This window comes from Lotus japonicus, chromosome 6, assembly GCF_012489685.1.
Source record: "Lotus japonicus ecotype B-129 chromosome 6, LjGifu_v1.2".
Taxonomy (NCBI): Eukaryota; Viridiplantae; Streptophyta; class Magnoliopsida; order Fabales; family Fabaceae; genus Lotus; species Lotus japonicus.
In genome coordinates, this window is record NC_080046.1 from 9154037 (window position 1) to 9179152 (window position 25116).

The window sequence follows — 25116 nt, forward strand, 5'->3', positions numbered from 1 at the left end:
TCTGCCAGGCTATCCGAACTTTCTTCTCAACTGGGGAACTACCTCCAGAAGTTAATGAAACGGTTGTGACCTTGATTCCCAAACTAGCTAACCCAGAGGCAACCACCCATTATCGCCCCATAAGCTGCTGCAATTTCACTTATAAGGTCATCTCAAGAATCATTGTGTCAAGGCTTAAAGGAGGACTCAATCAAATTATTACCCCCAACCAAAGTGCCTTTGTTGGGGGAAGGATGATTCAAGACAATATTATCATTGCACAAGAAGCGTTTCACAACATCCTAAAAAAAGGGAACGAAAGCAAGGAGCATGTGGCACTTAAGTTGGATATGAGCAAAGCTTATGAGAGGGTGGAATGGAACTTCCTTGAGGAAACTCTCAAGGCATACGGCTTCAACAACAGGTGGATTGAATTAGTGATGCTACTTGTGAGGGGAGTTACCTATAAGCTCAAGATCAATGGGTTTTTATCCCGGAAAATCACTCCCCAAAGGGGGCTCCGTCAAGGAGACCCCCTCTCACCCTATTTATTTGTTCTATGTGCAGATGTCCTCTCCCATATGCTACGTCAAGCACAAATTTCAGGTTGCATTGGAGGCATCAAGCTAGCTCCCACAGCGCCAAACCTCACTCACCTCTTCTTTGCAGACGACTCTCTCCTCTTCCTCAAAGCCTGCCCTCGGGAAGCCTATCACCTTGCTTTCGTCCTCAACAAATTCTCTCTAGCCTCGGGCCAACGTATAAACTCTCAGAAGTCAGGCATGATTTGTAATAAGCTACAGGATATGGGCACAAGAAGACAGATAGCAAACATTCTCAAAGTCCAACTTTGGGATTCACCGGGTATCTACCTAGGCCTACCGGCCATATGGGGCAGAAACAAGACTAACTCCCTTGGATGGCTTAAGGATCGTATCATGAGTAAGATGGCTGGATGGAAGGAAGTCTTACTCAACCAAGCCGGGAAGGAAATCCTCATCAAAGCCGTAGTGCAAGTCATACCTACTTACGCCATGACCATCCTCAAATTCCCAAAAAGCTTTTGTAAGACCCTAAACTCTCTAGTTGCTAATTTTTGGTGGAATGGCCAGCACAATCAAAGAGGCATTCACTGGAGAAAATGGGACCTCCTCACACGTCGGAAGCTAGAAGGAGGGATTGGGTTTAGAGATTTTCAGCACCAAAATATGGCTCATTTGGCAAACCAAGCATGGAGAATTCAAAGTGATGAGGATGCCTACTGGGTGAGGATCCTAAAAGCTATCTACTATCCAAATCACTCATTTCTCAGGGCCCCCAAACCACGGAATCCATCATGGATGTGGAATAGCATGTTAGAAGGAAGAGACTTCCTCAAAGCAAAAGGAAGATGGGCAATTGCTAGCGGGCAGAATGTAAGTGTTTGGGATGATAATTGGGTGTGGAATGGGGATTCACTACATCAGTGGTCCAATGGCCAGAATCTAATGGTTAAAGACCTTATTGATACATCTACAAACAAATGGAATGAATCCAGAATCCGGAGCCTTTTACCCAATACCCAGGCGGTGATGATCCTTCAGACTCCACGAGGTTTTTTGAGGACAGGGACATATTCATGTGGCCACACCACCCCTCAGGGACCTACAATGTCAAAACGGGGTACCACACGGCGAAGAACTGCTCTTGATCTACTGATACCAGTGCTGGCCCCTCCTATGCCATCCCAAATGAACTTTGGAACTCCATCTGGAGTAGTGAAGTCCCTCAAAAGATAAAACACTTTGTGTGGAAAGCTTGCCACAATGCACTTGCGGTTAAGGGTAACCACCTTTTTAAACGAAGGATCTCACCCTCCAATCTTTGCCCGGTTTGCAACACAGAGGAAGAGACCATTGAACACACACTCCTGCTATGTCCTTGGACAAGGGCAGTGTGGTTTGGATCACCACTTCAACTAGCAATCAATCCATCAATCACAAGGTTTGACCAATGGCTCTGCTCTCTCATTGAAAGATTTCAGGCTTCAGACACTAATGGCCATGAGGTTTCCCTCCTCCTTCGCACACTGTGGGGCATTTGGAAGGACATAAATAGGGCAGCTTTCAACATGGAGGAACCCGACCCCGTGCATGTCCTAAGACAAGCTTCCCTCCTACTCCATGATTGTATCATTGTGGAAGGAAATCCAGAAAATGACCCTAATACAAGGCAAGTAACTAGCAACAGACAAGGAGTGAGACACCAAACCTGCTGGCAAGCTCCGACTAGGGGAAGTCTAAAAATTAACACTGATGCTGCCTGGAGGAAAGGCCAAGATGTGTGCTCAACAGCTATCATAGTGAGAGACCATAGTGGTAATGTCTTAACTGGTACTGCCTCACAATTTTTCTGCCCGTCGCCTATAATTGCTGAGGCCCTTGCCATTAGAGAAGCCTTGATCATGGCCTCCAATCTTGGGCTAGATAATATCTACCTGGAATCAGACTGCTTACAATTGATTGATGCCTGCAAAGGGAAAAGGACCATTGGTGATATCCAGATCATTGCTGATGACATTACAAGGCTTGGTTCGAACTTCCGCTGCCTCAACCTCAATTGGATCCCCAGGAAAATCAATGCTGCAGCTCACTCTATGGCTCAATTGCACGCGCAAAACCAACTCCCAGGCAACTGGTACCTTGCTTCTCCTGTGTGCCTGGCAGAAATTCTAAGGAGGGAGTGCAGGTCCTTTGCAGTGGAACCGGATTGAGCCCTCTGTTTTTAAGGCCTTTAGGGAAGCTAACCTTGTTATTTACGTTTGTTCCTCTCTCAGTAATCTTACCTTGGTATTAGCTCTCCCTTGGTGTTAGTGGAGTTTAAGTTGTGGTGGGCCAGGTAGTCTTAATGACCCTGTCAAGCTCTCACCACCCTTGGTTCCTTTGGCCTTTATCATTAATGAAATTATTTTCATTTGACAAAAAAAAAGGATACCATATGCGTCTAAATTGTACATAATCATGTCTTTTTTTTATGCTTTTTATCTATTTTTTGTTAGAATGTTTTGGGTGGGGACTCCAATTGATTGATATTTCTAGTTTGTTATTTAAATTCATATTCTAGAGTATTTTGTGCAATAAAATCATACCACTCGTACGACATTATTTTGTCTTAGGATCACCTTCTTTAAGTGATAGTGTAAATTATAAATTGCTGAGAATGAAATAAATAACGAGAAAATTTACAAAATTTTATTTTACTTTCTTTTCTTTATTTTCTTTTAGTTTTCTCTCTTTGATCTACCAAAAAAACATAAAAAATAAAGTGTTGAAAATCTATATCTATATATATATTAAAGCAGTAACATTCCAAGCATGCCATTATCAAAAACCTCAGCTCCTGAATATTTTACAATATTTTATTTCCTTCCATTTGCACCACAACTCGACACGTGTCCCTTTAGGATTTTTATATTCATATTTACTAGTTTTTAACCCGTGCCTTGCACGGGGGAATTTGTTCCTGATTTTTTTTAAAATAAGAATTTTGTTTAACAAATTGTTTAATATTTATTTATTTATTTATTATATTTATGTTCTTTTTTTATGGTTTTTTAAAGTTTTGTGGGTGTTATTTAGTTAGTTTATCATATAGGTTTTGTGTACCAAAAAATGGACAATTTTTCAATTGTTGTTTCATGAGAGCAATGTGTTTTTGGGTGAAAAGCACATATATATAATTATGCACTAAGATTTGCAAACAGACAACGATTCATTGAAAAATTGACAATCGTGGTCAATATACACAAAATTTAAAAATTGTCAAAATGATTCAAATTTACCACCGAGGTCAATATACCAAAAAAAGTAGAAATTGTCAATGCGGATAAAGAAATATAAAGAAAAGTCTAGCACAAAGGCTATTTATGTGTAAGCTACATAAAGTGAATGGTTCTACATCTTCTTCACATTGATCTTCTTCATCATATCTGCATTGGTAATTTTGACTTGAATTTTGATATTATTTGTGGGTCCATGAAAACTTTGAGCACATTAAATGCTGATTTGAACCACCTTTCAAATCTATCCTTTCCTTCGACCTTGAAAAGAAATTCCTTGTGCAACAAATCACGAATTTCTTTTGGGGGGTGTTCCATGCAGCCGTTCTACAATTTATTTAAAATAAAATGAATTAAATTAATATTTATGATTTCATTTTTCAATGTAAAAGTACTTATTTTTAAATGTATATGTTTACCTTTTCCATTTCATCCAAAATTTTATTGCTTTTTTTGTTGATCAGAGAAATACCATCGCTATCAAGAATTGTCATAGTTGCAGATCCAGTATTATCAGCAACATTCATCAACAGCTTGTACCTTAGGCAAACATCAATACTTAAATTAAATGTATTCTTTATTGAACAAAGTAATTTATTTATTCTAAATGGAGTTTACCGTATGGTAGGAGTTACGTCTTTGTTACACTTTGGACAAAAATATTGTGCTCCGTCAGAGTATGCTGCTCTGTAACATTTGCAATCACGATAATATCAATCATCTGTACTCACAATTTTCTCAATCGCAGCATACACAATGAATATTGTCCGCTGTAGTAATGAATATGTGGGTTAAAAAATTTTGCAGCTACAAATGTTTGTAATATTAACAATGATAATAACATATGTATGTTTAATATATTTGAAGGTACCTACTCAATGACATGTTTTTTCTATTATGAATGTATTATAGTAGGTTTATCTGTTATTATTTAGATAAAATTTAATGTGTAAATAATACATTAAATAGGTTTACTAATATTGTTTTATTCATAAAAGTAAGGGAATTGTCTACTTAATGTTTTTATAATTTTAAAATTATATCAGCAGTAAAAACGCACGTAACTCTACTAATTATGTTCTTTATAAAATAAAAAAAAAGGTATAAAAGGATTATAGTAGTTAATGTTTTTACCTTAGGCTAAAAATAAAAACTGTTAAATACGTTTTGAAACTGTTAGATTGGATTAATCAGTGACTTGACTGTTATGTTAATTGTATTGTTAATGATTCAATTAATGCTGGCAATTAAAATTAATCCAATCTAATGATTGTTTATAAGATGCAATGTTATATTATTTTGAAAACTTAACTGAATTTATATTTATATTTTATAACTAAACTTATTTAAGGATTTTAGTGAGAAATAGTTTTGAAGCTTTGGAAATAGTTTTAGAAACTCATCTTCTTCAAGAAGCTTTGAAGCTTTCAAGCACGACATTCATTACCTGTGTTTGAACCGCATCACACTCAAATAACCTAAAAAAATAATTATTAGTTGCAATTGTCGTTAAAAGTTGTTGAAACGATTATTCAATATTTTGTACAAACTAACCTGTCTCTGTAGCACACCGCTTCATGAATGTTAGGATTGAACATTACTGATGCACAATTTAACCCAGTAGTTAACTGATATTCACCTGCCAATTTTTTTAGTTGTCAGATGTTATTTACATATTGGACACGTTAGTGTTTTATAGAGAAGTTTATTTTAGAAATTAGATAAAATTTGTAATATGTACCTTGATGCCTTGTTACTGCTCCCAGTAATATGATAACAACATGTTTGTTATCTTATCCACTTAGAATTGCATCTAAATTTTTTACGAATTTGCCGTATAACAAACATTTAAATTTTTTCCTGTAAAAATAATCAATAAATCGCACTTATTTATTTCGTTGGATGGTAAAAATATTTTTTTTCTACGTTTTATATGGTAAAATCTAACTTACCCTTGAGATTCGATTTCAATATCTCTTATATCAGTCGCTACTCCGTTTCGCTCTTATCCATGATAGTTTCCGACGTGTGTAATTTCCCCCATGACATCTATTTCCCTTCCATTTGCACCACAACTTGACACGTGTCCCTTTAGGATTTTTATATTCATATTTATTCCTCTATCCTTCATTCTCCCTCTTCTCCCACTATCTCCATTAATTTTATCTCCCCCATTATCTCGGCCTAATCATAGAATTATTCTGAATGCTTAATGTTGGACAAATTTCAATGTAAAATTAAAATTAATCTCCATTCCTTTTCTCTCTCTTTTTCCTCCCTTTTCTCATATTGTTGAAAAACCGTTTATATATCTGGTCCCTTCTTCATTATTATCTGAAAATTTTCAAATTATTTAGCCTCCATTGATTGGATTTCTCCATTCCCTATTTTTATTTATCACGCCCCATTAAGAAATTAATTCTATCTATTTTCTATGTGCATTTAACTTTGATTTCATTCCTTTTCTCTCTCTTTTTTTATTCCCTTTCTCACATTATTTTTTCACGTTTATATATATGAACCATACTTTCTTATTGTGAGAAAAAATTTCAACATGTGTCTTTTTATCCTCCATTTCTGCTCCCATGTCTTTTTATCCTTTTTTTTTCGTTTTATTATTCAACATTAATTCTTCATTCTCCCTCCCACTCACTCTCCCCCACCCTAAATTCTCATTTAATTCATTACTAAACAAATGATTCAGCTTCTGTATTTGAATTCACCATTTAATTCGCATAGGATGAATGAGATTTTGAATACATCAATCAGTATTTAAATTTCCCATTTAATTTGCATTTTGGCAATTTGATTTCCACCATTAGTCCCGTCAAAAAAAAATTCCACCATTACCAGTATTTATTTAATCCCTTACTATTAATCACATATAAGAATTCCTCCACTAGATTAGCCGGTTGTAAATGTTATTCATTCCGTTACCATTTCAAAAAAAAAAATAGTTTTTTTTTAACGTAAAAAAAAGTTATCAATTCTGTTATATTATTTAATTCTGTTTTGAATATTAAATTTCCTTTTCAAAGTCAGTGGCGAAACCAGAAATTTTGGGAAGCCTGGGCAAATTTTAAAAGGTAATTGTTAGACGCACTCTGACATTTAATTCTACAACTTTTTGCACTTATAAGTGCGTAGTTCACGCACCTAAAAGGTGGGGTGGATTAGATGTCAGGAGGTGCGTTTAACAATTTCCATTTTAAAACCGTAAATACACACGCCACAATATATAAATAGTTATAAACCGAAATAAAAAAGACTCATAATTTTACCAACAAAAGTATAGCTAATTTTGGTTTCATTTCGTTAGACAATACAAAATAAGAAAAAGACGCGTAAAAGAAGATAAGAAAATACAAGACAATAGGAGTACTTGAGGTGTTGCACCAATGGAGGGATCAATAGCCAGCCTTGGGAATTAATACACAAAACACATAGTGCCATAGTGGGGTAATCAATACACAATGCATTAATTGAGAAATGCGTTTTAGAAAAGCATATGCATAACATAATGCATTAGAAAAGCATCTGCATAACATAATGCATTAATTTTTTTTTATAAGCATCACATAATGCATTAATGCATGCCTGCCAAATCACAATTTCCAAATAGAAAGCATATGCATGCCTGCCAAGTGCCAAATCACAATTTCCATAGATGTTCATCTTTTACATTAGAAACCATTCCAATTTCTGTTGCTGTGTTCCAATACCTCTAAATTCAATTGCTCCTTTTTGAGTTTCAATGTTTCATCCTCAATCTCGCAATCGATATCTACATCATTCTTAATCAACCACAATCAACTTTAATCACATACTAATTTTAGAAAATTATGGATATAAGCTCAAAATTAGCCCTTTTCCTCACAATCAACCGCCCACCTCTCCCAGTCACTGCAAATACTTCCTCAACAAACTCTTCCAATCACACACTTAGGGCCCGTTTGGTGGTCAGGATATGATATGATAGGATATGATATATGAACAGATATCAACAGGATATGATAAGAGCAGGATAGACTCTTATCATATCCTGTGTTTGAGGTGCACATGATAATGACAGGATATGATAAGGAAAAATGTATCAGATTTATATTTAAATAAGAAATACATTTAAAATTGATCATTCTATTAAATTTAATTTCTTTACATTTTCATGAATGAGTCTATATTTTAAAATAAATAAAATTAATTTAAATTTTATTAATTAGCTTATTTTATTGTTTTGAAGATACCCTATATTTTAAATAAAATTATGCAGTTAACCGATTGGTTTTCACTTAGCTGTGACACGTGATAATTAACAATAAAAGTTAACTAAATTAAGAATATTATTATTTCAAAAGTAATTTATATTTGAATTATAAATTATTATATAAGTAGATAAGTAGTTTTAAATAATAGGAGATGAAAATAAAAAATTAATCTATTACTATTAAAAAATCAATATTTGTAATCAATGTTTTTCACTTAGTTGTGACACGTGATAAACAATAAAAATTAACTAAATTAAAAATATTATTATTTCAAAAATACTTTATATTTAAATTATTATATAAGTAGATAAATAATTTTTAAATAATAGGAGATGAAAATATTAAATTAGTCTATTATTATTAATAAATCAATATTTGTAAGTGAGTAGTCTATTTTTACTATTTATGAATAATAATTTTATTAATTTTTTATTTTAGTTAAATTAATATTTTTATATTTATTAATTAATATTATTATAAATTATATAATATTAAAATAAATTAATTTGGAGTTAGGATACTGAAAGAAAATATATAACTGGTATCCTATCCTGCTCTATCTTAACTCCCCTCAGGATAACTTTTACACATGATTGACAGGATATGATAGAAGACAGGATAGTGTTATCATATCCTGCTGGTGCAACAAACAACAGATAACAACAGGATATGATTATTATCCTGTCATATCCTATCCTATCCTGGTCACTAAACGGGCCCTTGGTGTTCTACAGCTGCTACTTTTCAAATTTTGAATTTGAAAAAACTCAAATTTCTTAATTCATATCTTCCTCTTCAATTTCATTTGGGTTATAATTTTGTGTTTTTATTTCTATTTTGTGTTCTAATCTGAATAGGTTCTAAAGAAAGATCGATTTAGACGGCCATGTTCACCTTCCACTGTGCGCAGCTACACTTGCCCTTGCATTTCGGTGAGTCTCTTCACTGGTAGATCCATTTTAAATTTTTATCTCCCTCTTTCATTTTGATTGTTGCATTCTGACTACGTACCTGTCTCTTCATCTCAATAATTTTGTTTATTAGAAAGTCCTATGTTTAATGCAGGTAACATTGTGTAGATATTTGATGCATTGATTTGAATGATGTAGTAGAAGCTTGATGATACATGGTTATTTTTATCCTATATTCAGGTGGGTGCCTATTGCTCAGGTAATGAAAACTGGGAAAGAGTCCTTGCAATAAGGTAATGAAATATTCACTTTGTAGGTAGCATGTATAAATTACTCATTCCTAGATTAAAAGATTATAAGTTTATGAGCATAAATCAGTTCAAAAATCGATGTGATCTGCTGAAGTGCTTTAAACTAAAATCTGCTTCTGCTGTTTTGCAATTTCAGTGTTAGCGGCTTCTGATGTTTCATTTTTTGGGCTCTTTTAGCTTGCCAGATTAAAATCTTTTATTTTGAAATTTCAATTCTTTATAGCCTGTTTTTCTACAGAAAACTTCAATTTTGAATAGATCAAAGGAAATAATTGAGAAAACTGAAGTATGTGGGTGCTGGGTTAGTATTTTATTGCAAGATATTTGGATTATAATGTGCTTGCTGCAGTTCAATATTATTAGTGATCCTATCTTTTCTGTTTACTTCAAACCGTTCCTGTTCTGACAACCCATGAAGGTACTTACAAAAAAGTTGTTATCCATTGTGTGGTTGGAAGGAAATGATCATTTTTCAAGTTGTTATCCAGAGTTTATTATTTAACCTCTATTGAAAATTCTTTCTTTTGTTGCTTCTCTCACTTCGAGGGTCCTTTTTCAATTTTATCTTTTTCTTATTACTATATGTTTATTTTTCATTCTCTTGGATTTGATGTTTACCGGATCCATTTTGCTATTTTTTGAGTTTTTGGTTAGGATTGATATTTTTATTATCTGAAATCATTGGACATGAGTCACTGCATGAAGAGGAGGCATTGAAGGGATACAATTACGGGTAAATTTCAAGAATTTCATCTTATCAATCAATCAATACATATATTAAAAGAGCAAGGGTTATGAGAACTCGATGCTGAGGTGTCATCACCTGATGCATTTTGCTCTTACATTCAATTTCAGAGTTAGTGGAATCTACATATATTAGAAACTAAGTGAGGCCTATTGACCTTAATTTACCATGTTTTTGACTTCATTTGGTTCTCCGGAACCGTTTGTCTTGGAAATTAAGTGAGGTTCCAGACTAATGTCTTTTTTTCTTTTTTACTTATGTTCTACCAAGGATCATTTGGAATAATACTCTTATTATCCCTTCTTTATGATTGAAGGAAGATTTAGGCGCAGTTTATTGTTATTGAAATTTCTCATGTGCATTGTAGGATTTCCTTTAGATTGATCATCTACAAGAAGTTAGCTGTTAATTTTCTTCTCTTCTGCATTCATATTTTGTTATTGAAATCCTTCATATGTATTGCAGTATTTTTTTTTGGATTGATCATGTGCAGGAAGTAAGTTGTTCAATTCATTACACTAATCTTGATTTTCTGTGACTTTGAATGCAGAGACTGCGGGAAGCAGTTCGATTTGGGTAAGTGACAACCTAATTTAGACGACATTGTTCTTTTTAAATGTGTTGCCCTTCAAATTCAATTTCTACACCAATCTTGATTTTCTGTGACTTTCCAGATATATATGTTTCACTTAATTGTTTGTTATATATACCTTGGAAATTTTTCAATTAGTAATTGTTATTCAAATATTCAAATACTTTTTAAAAAACAAAAAAAAAATTATTTAAGATAGTAGTTATTTTCTCCTTCATTCCAATCCTTTCTGATGTCTTTGTTTTTTGACTTTTTTCACGTGTTAAATTAACCAGACCCCCAATCTGAACGTTTCTCTCTCCCCAACGTAAGCTGCACTCAGACATTAAACACAACTCTATTCCCATCATCCCTTTCCCCTAACCAACTCCATCACGCGTGATGCTTCTCCCTAAATATGGCGATTTTATATCCTGTGGATGTTTACTCGAGGTGGCCATTTATTATTATTCCAGCTGCCCCTCAACCTTACCCGAGGTGAGTTTTCGGAACTCTAAATCCCTAATTGATTTCATTGAACCCTAATTCGAATTTGGGGGTGCTACCATCCTCTCTCTAATTCCCCTATTTAAGGACCATCTATGTTGTTGAATCTATCATCCTCTGCCTCTTATTTCCTCATATATGTTTTGCGTTATTTCTTCATGGTTATGAAGGTTGATGATGTTTTAGCTGTGAACCCTTCAAAGGACTCTGAATTCGTTAATTTTGTTTTTAGTTGGAATTATTGGTTATTGATTTTTATTTATTTAGCAACCTTTTACTTCAGATATTTTTGGGATTCTTACTAGATCCAGTGGCGAGCAATAATTTGAAAATGATGGAGAACTACAAAAGCAAATTACAATCGAGCTTTATCAGTAGGGGTGAGGAGGCATTCATACTTTTTTAAACTTATTGATTTTTTACTCATTATGCATTATGTATTAAATTTATATACTGTTTTAACATGTTTTGTGCATATCAGGGAGACCTAGCATTCAAAATGTGTATTGAGCTACAAAGATCCTGTTTAATCCTGATGTTGAGGAGGCAGCTCCACTTCGTGAAAGGTGATTTATTGTTGAAAGTGTTGGTTCTCATTTGTTGTCCAGTATAACTACTGAAATTGTGATATTTTCCTTGCAGGATTTTTTTGAACTGAATGACCCTGCATCCCAGGTCTTGAGTTAGCTACAAGACTCTTGCAAAGTTCCCGTTGCCGAAGATTTCTTGAACCTTACCGAAGGGAAGACAATTGAGCAGATATAAGATTTATCAGAGGTATTTTTTTGTACATTAAAGTTAATTGTATTATTTTTATTAATTCTGAATATGCTGACATTATTTTTCCTAAACTGTTTCTATTTAATTGTTTCATGTCTCTATACACAACAAAATAACTGTATCATTATCATGTCTTTTTATGTTGTAGAAAAAGAGTGTTGGTGATGACTCTGCTGGAGCTTCCCAAGTTTCTGAAACTGGTAAAGAGGCTGAATTGAATATCTCTGTTGAATGCCAGATTTCCCCTCACTCCCAGCGTCCATCACCCCCTGATGCTGAAGTTGTTGGAAACTCAGTTGCTGGCAAGAAATCTCTGAATCTCTGATAGTTGTGGAAAATGAGAAGATCTGAAGATTGTTTTTTTCTTGTGCTGGCTGTTAGTTATTTGTCAGTGTTGTGTTTTCCAGTTTTCAGTTTTATTTCAATCTGCCTATTATTAGTTTGTTTTGTGATGGCAGATTATTTTATTTAGGTCCCTGTTTTGTTGTCTTATCGTATGATCGAAAATGAATTGAATTGAACAAGTTATTTTGTTGTCATATTTTGAGTCTCAAATTCCATCTTACCCTGTTTGCACTATAATTTATTGTTACTCCCGACTTAATTGTGTTTTAATTTTCCAATTTCTAATTATATGATAATGAATGAATTTGGTTTTTCCAAAAGCTTAAATCATAACCTTTATACTTCCACAAAATACGCATGTTTAACTAAAAATAATAGAAGAATGGACTTATTGAAATTTAATCTCTATATCTTTTTATATCCATATTTTTAAATTAATCAAATATAAATACCTTCTGAACGCCTCTTTTTTCTTATTATGAGTTATGTTCAATTCCATGTATATGGTATTCATCCTCTGTATATGTTCCACTTTGGATTTTATCAATCTAATAAAGATAAAAAAAAAAAAACTCTCATGTATGTCCCTTTACATTTTTTCGTTTTTATCCTTGGAAAATTTAATAATAATTCGAGAGGAAAGGTTTCTCCCTCTAATGGAAATGCAGATGAAGCAGGGTCATCTAATGTGGCTTTATGTGAACTTGGAGCATTAACCAGTGATTCTGATGATGCCGAATCAGGTTATCTAACATACATCAATTTTATTTTAAGAGAAAGTTGTTTAATATGAATTCTTTTGATATTATTATTTTTATATACATCTAGCATACTGTTTTAATTAATATGATAGCTCATGGGGATTCAGATGAGGATTATGTGGATTATACACAAGAAGTGATTCCTGAAATTCCAGCAAACATTCTTGCTTTGCTTCAATTAGCTGAAAATATAGGTATCATCCTAATCTTTTTTCATAAACCTAAATTATATAGATGTTATTAACCATATTCCATCCAGCTCTATTCAAGTGGGCGATGGCACGGTTAAGCCAATCGATGAGGATGATTCTATTATAGAAATTCCCTCTGATTTGTTGGAAAGGGAGTCTGATTTTCCTTTACTTGAGTTAGTCAATTTTGCATATCCCAATGTTGTTGATATTTGGAAAACCATGCATATTTTGAACAAAGAGCCCTCCTTGCTCCCACACTTGAAAGTGTTGAAGAGGTTAATAACTTCATGATGTCAATGATCCCTGGGGAGGAAACAGAATATTTGAGTTACGACACTCCATGCAGGTCAGATGAAGACTTTGAAATAGATGCAGAATGGTTCACTTCAGAATTCCCAAATGATGTTAAGTGCTCATGATATTGATTGTTGGCTGTTTCCTATCATGCTGATTCGGAACATTGATCAGTCTGCTGGAATGTGTAATGGAACTAGATTGATAGTGACTGCTTTGACACCTTATATCATTGTTGCAACAGCTCTTTCCGGTTCTAAAACAGGTAAACCGGTTTATATTCCTAGACTTAGCTTGACTCCTTTTGACACTGGCCTTCCTTTCAAATTCTCAAGGAGACAGTTCCCTATTACTGTTTGTTTAGCTATGACTATAAATAAGAGCCAAGGCCAATAGTTATCGCATATTGGATTATACCTTCCTAGGCCGGTGTTCACGCACGGCTAGCTATATGTAGCTTTGTCGAGAGCAAAATCTAGAAAATGGTTGAAGATACTTATAGTCAATGACAAAGGAGTAGTATCTAATTGCACTCGGAATGTGGTTTATGAAGAAGTATTCCAGAACATATGAATGGTTAGATTATCTATCTTTGATTTCATACTTCTTTGTATCATGCACATTGTAAGTAGCCGTGATGTATATTTGAATGTCTTATTTAAACTATTTTCCAATTTTTTGCAGATTCAATAAACTAAGAATGAGGATGGGTCAACGAGCAACAAGTGGATTGCATAAGGATCCTATTTTTCTTTTTAGTGCTTCTATAAATTTATGTAACCTTCCCCTTTGCTGGATTAAATTGTGTTTTCATTGTTGTGCAAACGAATCAAATTTAATTTCAATTGTTATCTATGATTTTGTGGCAGTTAATCGATTCAATTTCATGTAAAAAAATTAACGTAAAAAATTTAGAAAAATCTTTCGCCGTGCAGCGCAAGGGTAAAAACACTAGTTAGTTTTACTGCGCTCTGACAAAAATCTTATGATTAATTTCTCAATTGCACGGATCTTAATCCATCTGTTGTTGTTTTTCTCTGACTCAGAATCTCCTTCACTCACGACAAATCTCCACGTTTGTGCTGGTCAAATTCTATCAATTTGCTCGTGCCATTTTGCTATCAGCAGCTGTTCATTTTTTTCATTAAAAGCATGTGATGTGAGTGCTCATACCAAAATAGAATATGCGTAGTCTATTGGATCAAGTTATTGTTTAAATCCCATTTAATAAATATATAAATCAAAGCAACGTGCAACACAAGATCTAAACCAGTAAAAGATAATAAGGCCAACACTTTTTTTGTTTGTCCCAACTCAACAATTTAATAGTATCAAAGCAACAACCGAATCCTAACGTTTTCTGCACCCAAGCTTCATTGCACCTTCTTACTTACTAGGGTCCCCACACGTTCAATAACTTAGTACTTCTTTCTATACATCATTTTCATTTCCTATATAAATGAACCTAATGAGTGTTCACTCTCACTCACAACCATAACAACTCTGCTTCTGTTTTATTCTCCTCTCTTCCTCTCTTTGCAAATCATCAAGATTCTCTAGTTTCTTCCCAATTTAGCAGAGCCTGTAATGGATAACCTTCCAAAATACGAAGCAAATCACACAAAACTCACCCCTTTAACGTTTTTGAAGAGAGCTGCAGCAAGCTATCCAAACCGTACCTCAGTGATTCATGAAGGAACCTGGTTCACTTGGTCTCAAACTTATGACCGTTGCCGCAGACTTGCGTTCTCCCTACGTTCTCTCAATATTGCTAGGAATGATGTTGTAAGTGTTAGCAATTTTCTGATCATACCTTATCATTTTTTGAAATTTAAACTGCTACAAATTTCTAAGGGTTCATATATTTAATGATCCACATGATTTAGGACACAAAATATAATTGAGTGGCATACTAATATTTTGTTTTGTGCTCAATGAATCAGGTATCAGTGTTGGCCCCTAACATCCCAGCCATGTATGAGATGCATTTTGCAGTTCCCATGGCGGGCGCTGTGCTGAACACAATCAACACTCGTTTGGATGCTAAGAACATCGCCACCATTCTGCGCCACTCGGAAGCCAAAGTCTTCTTTGTGGACTATGAGTATGTGAACAAGGCGCGAGAAGCCCTCAAAATGCTTGTGGTTCAAAAGGGTGCCGAACCAAATCCAAAAGAACAAAACTATTCAACTCTTCCACTTGTCATTGTCATAGATGACATTAACTCTCCCACAGGTGTCCGACTAGGTGAGCTGGAATATGAGCAGATGGTTCAACATGGAAATCCAAATTATGTTCCTGAGGAAATTCAAGAAGAATGGTCTCCAATTGCTTTGAATTACACCTCAGGAACAACATCAGAACCCAAAGGTGTTGTCTATAGTCATAGAGGAGCATATCTAAGTACTTTGAGCCTCATACTTGGGTGGGAAATGGGTAGTGAACCGGTATACCTTTGGACGCTGCCAATGTTCCATTGCAATGGGTGGACTTTCACATGGGGTGTGGCCGCACGAGGCGGTACTAATGTGTGCATTCGCAACTGCGCAGCGAGTGACATTTACAGGAGCATTGCCCTGCACAATGTCACTCACATGTGCTGTGCGCCAATCGTGTTCAACATCATCTTAGGCGCCAAGCCGAGCGAGCGCATAGTGATCAGAAATTCGGTAAACATACTCACTGGAGGAGCGCCACCGCCTGCGTCACTACTCGAGGAAATTGAATCCCTCGGGTTTCATGTGACGCACGCGTATGGGCTCACTGAGGCGACAGGACCAGCCCTCGTGTGCGAGTGGCAGCAGCAGTGGAACCGTCTTCCGAAGCAAGAACAGGCACAACTTAAAGCGCGTCAAGGGGTGAGTGTGCTGACACTTGCAGATGTTGATGTGAAGAACCTTGACACCATGGAGAGCGTGCCGCGAGATGGGAAATCAATGGGGGAGATTGTGTTGAAAGGAAGTGGGATCATGATGGGTTACTTCAAAGACAAGAAAGCAACTTCAGAAGCCTTTAACAATGGTTGGTTTCGAACCGGGGATGTTGGGGTGATACATCCAGATGGGTATTTGGAAATCAAGGATAGATCCAAAGATGTGATTATATCAGGAGGGGAAAACATAAGCAGTGTGGAAGTGGAGTCTGTTCTGTACCGCCATCCGAGGGTGTTGGAGGCGGCGGTGGTGGCGGTGCCGCACCCTAAATGGGGGGAGAGTCCTTGTGCCTTTGTGTCATTGAAGAAGGATTCATCAAATGATCATGTGACTGAGGGGGATATAATTGGGTTTTGCAGGAAGAACATGCCACACTTCATGGTTCCAAAGATGGTGAAGTTTTTGGAGGAGCTGCCAAAGACTTCAACTGGTAAGGTTCAGAAGTTTGAATTGAGAGTCCAGGCAAAGTGCTTCGAGGTCTCCGAGAATTTACAATCAAAGAACAACAACAAGTCTAGCCAACTCAATCAAAATAATCAGCACATTATTATGGCTGTGTCTCGTCTTTGAATGTGCTGAGTATCTATCGACAATTTGAATATATTTATACTCAATTTCTTATCATCAAATTATTCTTTTCTTATGATATTATTTATCATATATCTATGTTCTTTCTCTTGTATGTTTATCCCTCTCTATTGAGTGGAGATGAAATGAGTGTGAACATATATTTTTCCTTCTTAGTTTTGAAATGAAAAAACAGTAGTATGTGAACATAAAGAGTGATGAGCTACTTGCTGTTTCTGGATATTTTCAACTTCAAGCTAAAGTTATAAGTTTGGACTACTTCAGCTTGTTCTGTGGCAGAGTACCAAAATATTTAAATAATTTTCCACCATGTTGTTTTGTTTCTCCCCTTATTTTGTCATTCCTGCTTGTATCTTAGTTTCTGAGTGGTTCAATGTGTTTTTAGACCAACTAGCATTCCGGTATAAAGAGAAGTAAACTATAATGATTAATGATTCATTCATATTTCACTTTCTCTTTTATCTCATTTACACTTTTTTTCTATATCTCTCAGCAATTCACATTACATTCTCTATCATATCATATATTTCTCACTCTTCTCTTCATATCTCACTATTGGTACGTATGAGTGAAAATGTAGTGTGAACAAAGTATTATCAATTGCGATTGGATCTCATGGACTTGTAACTCCTCACACAAAGGCCCTTCTCGACAAGCTCTTGATACCACTGATGCAACCTTGGTGAGTGAAGGCCATAATGCGACGACTCGAGTAAAGGCCGATGGCGAGTGAAGCCAATGATGATAACCCGAGTGAAAGGACGATGGCCAATGAAGCCAATAATTGAACCATGATGTGACAATTCCTTTTATCGAGAAAGACACAATAACTGTGGAAATTGTGTAATGCGCCAAGTAAAATACAAGTGTTAGTCTTAGGCAGTGTGCCCCGTTGACTTCGAGTTCCAAAACAACAATACGAGAATGTGTGAAGTGAAGTGCTCGAGGGGAGTAAACAAAGAAAAAATAAAAGAAAGAAAGAAAGAATATAAATTAGGCGAAAGTGATGGGAAACGCCCACCGTTGCAGTGGTTTTCAAGCATACTCTCATGAAAAAGAAAGACAAAGTTTGGATTTTTTTTTTTCCGGTTAGCAAACAAAGTTTGGATATATAAGAGATATGGGGAAACATGTGTAATGTATTTTTTTTTTGTCTTGACCAAGGTATCCCCACAGCTGATAGTCGTGAGACTAATCCTTCTCCCCACGGTCAGTGCACTAATCGGTAGAGGGCTGGCCAACAAGGATTTTTTTCTCTTTTATACGTTAAGTTAATTACTAATCAATTTTAACAGTAAAAATTCTTTTTAGAGAATAAGTTTGATGAAGGAATGAGTCAATCCTCAACAGAGGTTGTCTCCTCTGCTGCTGTACAACTCTAGGTTGACGTGGCTAGGGAAGAACATGGAACGAATTTACGATGTAGGTAACATGGATGCTCATTTCAAACTTGGCGTCAATTTTCTGACATAGGAGCCACCAGCTAAAGCTCCTCAAATGATCGACCCCTGATATTTGTGAAAGTCTTCGTGAAATAAAAGAACAAAATCAATTGCTATAACAAATACTAGATGAGCAAGAGAATGACACAACCGCCTTTAGAGCGAATGACACAAACATATAAAAACTAGAATCGACTAAAGAAAGCCTCATTCAATGAAACCATATTCCTTCTCCATACCTAATTCCAACTCACGTAACCCTGCTTCCACTTCTTGTGCTTCCTCATGTAATGAAAGATGTCAAACGCAATCAAAGCACATTATCTATAATCAATCACCTCAGATTAAAAGCTCTATAAAAGGTGCATATAATACGAGGAAGTTAGGAAGATAACATATTTCATGCCGGAAAATGTATAATGATATAAACTGATCAGGGATAAGCCTTGATCGTTCCTATCCGTGAAGATGGATAGGGAAAGAGGAGAATGGTGAGGGCACGGGGCAGTCGGTTGGAGGAAGTAGGCTGGAGGTCACCGTCCCAGGAGGGGGTCCTGCAAGATGCTCTGAAGCTTAAGTTAGTTGAGGAAAGTCTAAGTGGTTTATTGTGTGTAGTAACGTAGATGATAGAATAGATACCTTGACTCTTGGAAGTTTGAGGTCTTTTATACTTTAGTAGAAACGAAGGATGGGCCCTAGTCAGAAAGGAGACGTCATGAGTGTCTTGGGTATATGGATACCCCCTCGCGCCCCTACCGTTGGATCCGCCTGTGGCGTCTGTCAATTCTCAGAGATCTTACGGCTCAGGATTCATCGTAACCCACTACCTGACCTTGAGATGTGACCCCAGCCCCCAAAGTACTGGTTGTGGGGTCCGCGATGGGAGGGTTGACTTGATCTTTCCCAGCGAGCTCCTGTCCCCCCTTACTCTCCGGTTGGTCCTTCCCGGTCGGTGGGGTGACCGTCGTCCTCGGGTGTAATTCTCCCCCGGTCGTCTGTCGTCCCTCGGTGTAACTTCTTGGTGGTCGTCCCTACCCCAGCCGCAATGATCGTCTCTCTTATCGGCCTATGTGGGATCGACGATCTTTTGGGACAGTTGGATCGTCCCGGAGGGGGACGAGGGTTGTTAGGGGTGCTCGGCCGGGGAGGGGTTTCCCCCGGTCCCAGAACATAAACAAAGAAGTTGCACAAAAGGTAAAGGTGAAAAGAAAAGACAAACCAAGCACGATGCTAAAAATAGATTCTACAAATTGATACCCAAATTTAACACATACGATTTGAGACAATTCGTGGAAATATTAACAGTGAAGAAAAGAAAGTGAAGAAAGACATGAAAAGAAAGAGAAAGAAAAGTGCTCAACATAAACAATGCTAAAAGCCCAAAAGACACATCATTGAGGCTTAAACGATGAACATGCAGGGTTCGCGTTTATTTTTCCAAAGTATTGTTTGTGGACCAGCATTGTTGTACTAGTCATGTTTAGTTATCTTTTTTTTTTCTAATTTCATCCTTTCCCAAAAAAGATTATTAATTATTTTATTAAAAATAAGGAGAAATTATGAAAAAAATAAAGCAGTGATCGTTTTGTTTCATTGTAAATATGTGATTATGCAAATACTTATTTATGTAATTCCATTATATAAACTAGTGCGATAACCCGTGTGCTGCACGGAATTTTATGTTGAAATTTTTTAATAGAAAAATTATTTTTTATATATATGTAATTTTTAAATTATAAATAAGTCAATCGTGCATAAATTAACCGTATAATAATATATGAAGAGAAAAATGAAATAAATAAATTAAATTGTGTTGTATACATCAAACATTTCCAAAAACTTCTTTAAACACCACATTTACAGTACTGGTATGTTGTTTGCCGACTCATCCATAATATAAAGTTTAAGACCCTTTCTTGAGCGTACTATAGAGAAAGTTACATATACCATGAGTGAAGATAGCCTCAGAAGGGAGAGCCCAACCTAAGATAGTGTTTGTCCTTGACTTTTGTTCATGGTCATCGCAAAGCATACTGCAATTGGAAACTATCTTCTTTTGAAATTAATTGGAAATTTGGAATCAGAAGAAACCAAATCCATTCTTGAAATATGCACTTTGTCATTAGCATTTACTCCCGTGATAACAGTTGCACCAATAACACGTTCACCAAGTTCATCCACAATTAACCTGGTTCCATTGCATAAACTTGTTGCTTGGTCTATATTTCTTAAAAGCATGATTGGAGTACCAACTTTCAAAAATAGTTTGTGGTTTGGTATACTTGAACTTTTAGTGTCGTTCAAATTTTTTGTGGTAAACCACTCACCTCGGATTTCGGAATCCTCATCAAACCCCAAGGTAGAGTCGAAGCTCAGATATTCATGTTCTGATACAGCTATCATACCAAGTATGTAAGTGTTTATCATTTCAAGTTTCAACAGCCTCCAATGTAGGGAATATTGCTTTATCTTGAAAGAATTGCGGATCTTGAAATCAACATCTGCGATTCGTAGTTCTGCAGTTGAGAAGGAAGATTAACTGATGATTCTTAATTGTATCGAATATAACTAATGTTGTTCACACACTTTGCATAATTATCACGAGCAATGTGATTTTCTAAACTTTTGAATTTCATTTAAATTATATCCAAGCAATAATTATATTATTATAGCAACATTTCAAATCTTAATAATATAACTTGACAACCTACATGCCTAGATTATGAAATGTTTTTCTATATGTGGTGTATGCCTTTTTATAAGAGAAGCCAGCATGCGTCCCAAACATCATTAGGTTTTGAGATTGAATTCATCATTAACATTCTTACAAAGAGTTCCTGCAATTGTTCTCTGGAAGCTAAATCATAGACTTCTTTAAATGCATCTATATATTCATTTATCATCTGTTAGCAACCATAATTGATCACGTGCTTTTTTAAAAGTATCATATGTTATTCCCTTCACTGTTCTGATACTTCTATATGATGTACAACCCTTTTGCATAGTTAGTAGGATTCTCATGTAATATAACTCCTTGATGCCTAGAGGGATATACTGTAGTCTGCCAATCTCAAAACATCTCTTTCTTGGTTTCTAGATTCTATCTTTTTTAAGATAAAAAAAAATTACTGGGAAATTAAGCATATGTTAGATTTCGCCCGTCTCGATATTTCTCATTAACTGCATACCAAGCCATATCAATGTCATCTTTCCGAATTAATAAAAATACTTCATATGAGAATGAAATTCAGAAACCACAGTTTAAGGATTGGACTGCTGAGAATTAGGCTCAAATTAAGAAACTCAATGTTTGAGAGAAGCCTGATGCATAATCTTATTTGTACAAATAAAAGAAGGTTACAATGTGATATTATAACTTCTTGGTGCTTTTCCTGGATGGTTCTCATAAGCAAATTCATAAATCAAAGAGTGAAATCATACCAAATAGAGGAGCATCCGGTCCTTCAGATTCAAACCAATGAATTGAAATGGCATCGTTATATAACCAAATCTTTATTTGATCGTAGTTTAGAAAAATAAGTAAAAACTGCATAACAATATGAGAAGAATACTTAACTGACTATCTTTTGAATGAAAAATAAATATGTACTTTCCTTTAAACGACACACAAAATTCCAGGTCTCTCTACCCTCAAAAAAATGTCTTGTCTCTCTTTCAATCATCTTTAAATTCGTAGTCGCTCATACAGTAGTATTTTTTTTAGTAAACAGATTATATTAAGAACTCATGAGTGGAGATGAAGGCCATAATTCAAGACCCTTGTTATCGATCAATGAAAGACACTGAATTATCTCATATTCTAATAATTGGAAAAGTTGAAAAAAAGTCTAACCCTCTCTGAAGATAAAGGGAATGAAAGCACACATGCTCTGTGAAGAATTTGAAAGAAAAAAAAACTGAGAAAATGGAGGAATTTTGGAGATGATTAAGAGGTAAAAATTGAGAGATTTGAGGGAATTAAAATTAGCTTTAAAATCATTGATAAGGTTCGCGGGTTTATTTGTTCACTTTATGAATGGACAACTCAACCTCTGATGTGCTTGCAACGTTTATAATCCTTGCTGTTTGCTGATTGTCTTTGCTGTTCTGCGTCTTCGTGTGTTATGGAGGCAAATCTAGTTTTTTGCTGGGGTAATTCTTTGCGTGTATAGGCACGTTGGATAATGATATAGTGTGGGGGGTATTTGTATTAATATCATTAAGGGAATTGGATGCTCCTTGTTGTCGTGTTAGTCGCTCCAATTCATTTCTCATCTGTAACTTGTTTTGGTTTTGGATTAATATAAGTGGGGTGGGCAAATTGTGGTGTTTGTGCCAAAGTTTGGTAGGTGTTAGTTGTTCTGTTATTGTTTGTTTTTTGAGTTGCTAACCGAATATGGGAGGAATTTTTTTTGGGTTACAGAATATGGGAGGAATTTAATAAAAGAGTGATTTTAGGAGAGGAAGTTTATAATTAAATAGATATTCATTTATTTATGTACACAATTTGGACCAATAAAAAAAGGCACATGTGGAAAATAGTAAGTAAGAGCAAATCAAAAAAATACACGTGTCATTTAAAACACAATATGGCCCACTTTTGTGGATTAACTTTATATATTATTAAGATAAGATTTTCCTAAATAAGAAAAAGGTGTTCAAAAGGATTGATACTTTTTGATTAGTTGTCAATTTTGTCTTGAAAACTTATAGCAGAATGTGTAGAGTTTCAAGTTTGCCAGGAGTAACTGATGAAATAATTCCTCAAGGAATGGCTAAAGTGTAGAGTTTGAAGTTTGCACACAAATAGAAAAGGATCATGAAAAGTAAAAAAGAAGCAAAATAAAAGAAGAGTTTATATCGCTGCTTAACATGATAACTGATGGACGCCTGTCAACAAACACTCTATTCCCTTTGCTTCTCTTTCAATCTTCCACGTTCTAGTCCAAAATCAAAAGAGAAATGCAAATTAAAATAAAAGTGGAAACCATAATAAGAAGTAAAGTTAAATAAAAGAAATCTAGAATCAAAAGATTGAATAAAAGAAACAGACATAAATCACATTTTTCAGCCTAGTTCATCTGAAGAACTTATAACAAATCATGTTGTTATACAAATTTCATAGTTTATCTGAAGAAAATTTCACAAAAACAGCTTTTTTAATCAAACTCTTCTTTGCTGCTTAATTCAACGAAACGAAAAAAAATAAAATAAACTTTCCAGTAATGAACAAACATTAGTGCAGAAGTATCACTATCAGTTGATTAGTGCATGTGGACTTTGTAAACACAATCATTTATATGAAACACAACCAATCATGTAATTTAGTGATTAGCATTTCCTCTTATCAATTTCTCCCCCAAATATAAATGAAGACTTTGCCTCAAAAGTAAGAAAAGCATTCGGACCCATCTTCATTATCCGTCAGAAAATACATTGAAATTGAAGATCGAACCTGTTTGCGAGAAGCCGAGAAGAGATGACAACAAATACACCCTCTAAGCCAAGCCTCTAGGCTTTGCAAAAGCAAATTCCCTGGGTGAAAACACAAAAACTAAGAAATGAATAGCTTGCAAAACCACATTGATGTAGTTTAATATTATCATGAACTAACTGGCTAGATATGGTATGAAAAGAAAAGAATGAAAATAGAAACTATAAAGGGCTTTCAACATATGGTATCACAAACAGCATGAAGCACTTACTTTTGCGAAAGCTTTTCTACCAAGTGCTTGTCCTCGCCAAACGGTATACACGTGTCAAGGTCCAATTCCTAATAATCAATGGAGAACCTATTAAGCAGGTCACAAATGGATGGACTCCACATAACTTATTCTTACTTGTTCTTCCACACTTCAAGGGAGAGGCGTGAGAGGGATGGTCACATTAAAGAAAAAGTAAGAATTGATACAAAAATTAAAAAGTTGGAGACAGAGGAATATCTCACCTCTAGAACCGACAGAACTTTCAAAAGCAAGGAAGATGGAAAACCACCACAACTACCTTATTTACACATCAATGGCAGGAAAGATGGAAAAATTACTTGTAAAAGCATGTGCCTGAATGAAAATTGATTAGATTTCCAAGGTGAAAGAACAATCCCTATTTTGTAATCGATGACGATGAGTTTAGCATGATAGTGACTCCATATTTATTTTAAAGTTCAAGTAATTAATAGTTCCAAGGTGCATCAGTTTAATCCATTCAAAGAAATAATATTAAATTTGTAACATAATTTAAACCTCTTACCTTCTAGTGTGGTTTCTCAATACCGAAACTCCTGCTGAATAAATAGAAGGCAAACAGAGCACAGTGAATGGTGCTGAAACTCAAAACGAAACTAAATAAAGAAAGGAAGAAAAATGGAAAAATTAAACATGCACGTCAGATGATGTGGTGTTGTTCGTTGTTGGTTTGGAGAAATAGAAGATGAACGTGGCTGGTTATGTGCAATTAAAGGTTAGTGTTTGAGATTGGGAAGATCAGAGCCAAAGAAAGAAGGGATTACCTGGTGAGAAGGACGCTCACATCAAACGCGATGAGAGGTGCCTACCCTGAGCGCCGCTTCTGTCTTCATCACTCTGTCTCCTCAGCAGATTTGCTGTGAAAAGCAAAAGGTAAACCACGGGAGGCTCGAGGGTTTCGCAAAAGCTACATAGCTCCCGCCAAATAC

At 35.3% G+C, this 25116-nt stretch overlaps 2 protein-coding genes and 2 long non-coding RNA genes across 4 annotated transcripts; all 4 read left to right on the plus strand.

Annotated features, from left to right (window-relative positions):
- Positions 1-8706: 8706 nt before the first annotated feature.
- Positions 8707-10678, plus strand: LOC130721881 (uncharacterized). Its single transcript, XR_009013684.1, has 3 exons — positions 8707-8993; positions 9127-10016; positions 10579-10678. It is a non-coding gene; the product is annotated as an uncharacterized LOC130721881 (long non-coding RNA).
- A 651-nt stretch (positions 10679-11329) lies between these two features.
- Positions 11330-12378, plus strand: LOC130726759 (uncharacterized). Its single transcript, XR_009014977.1, has 4 exons — positions 11330-11486; positions 11588-11672; positions 11749-11883; positions 12035-12378. It is a non-coding gene; the product is annotated as an uncharacterized LOC130726759 (long non-coding RNA).
- Positions 12379-13555: 1177 nt separating this feature from the next.
- Positions 13556-13876, plus strand: LOC130724849 (uncharacterized). Its single transcript, XM_057576118.1, has one exon. It carries the CDS (start codon positions 13556-13558, stop codon positions 13874-13876), a length of 321 nt encoding a protein of 106 aa, XP_057432101.1.
- A 1080-nt stretch (positions 13877-14956) lies between these two features.
- On the plus strand, positions 14957-17156 carry LOC130726145 (trans-cinnamate:CoA ligase, peroxisomal-like). Its single transcript, XM_057577375.1, has 2 exons — positions 14957-15265; positions 15424-17156. Exons 1-2 carry the CDS (start codon positions 15068-15070, stop codon positions 16981-16983), a joined length of 1758 nt encoding a protein of 585 aa, XP_057433358.1. The 5' UTR covers positions 14957-15067; the 3' UTR covers positions 16984-17156.
- The last annotated feature ends 7960 nt before the right edge of the window (positions 17157-25116 follow it).

Excerpts from the sequence above, each read along its gene's own strand:
- LOC130726145 (XM_057577375.1), top strand. The coding sequence starts at position 15,068 with ATGGATAACCTTCCAAAATACGAAGCAAATCACACAAAACTCACCCCT. Across the intron at positions 15,266-15,423 it reads ATATTGCTAGGAATGATGTT|GTATCAGTGTTGGCCCCTAA; the intron begins GTAAGTGTTAGC and ends TCAATGAATCAG.
- LOC130724849 (XM_057576118.1), top strand. The coding sequence starts at position 13,556 with ATGCAGAATGGTTCACTTCAGAATTCCCAAATGATGTTAAGTGCTCAT.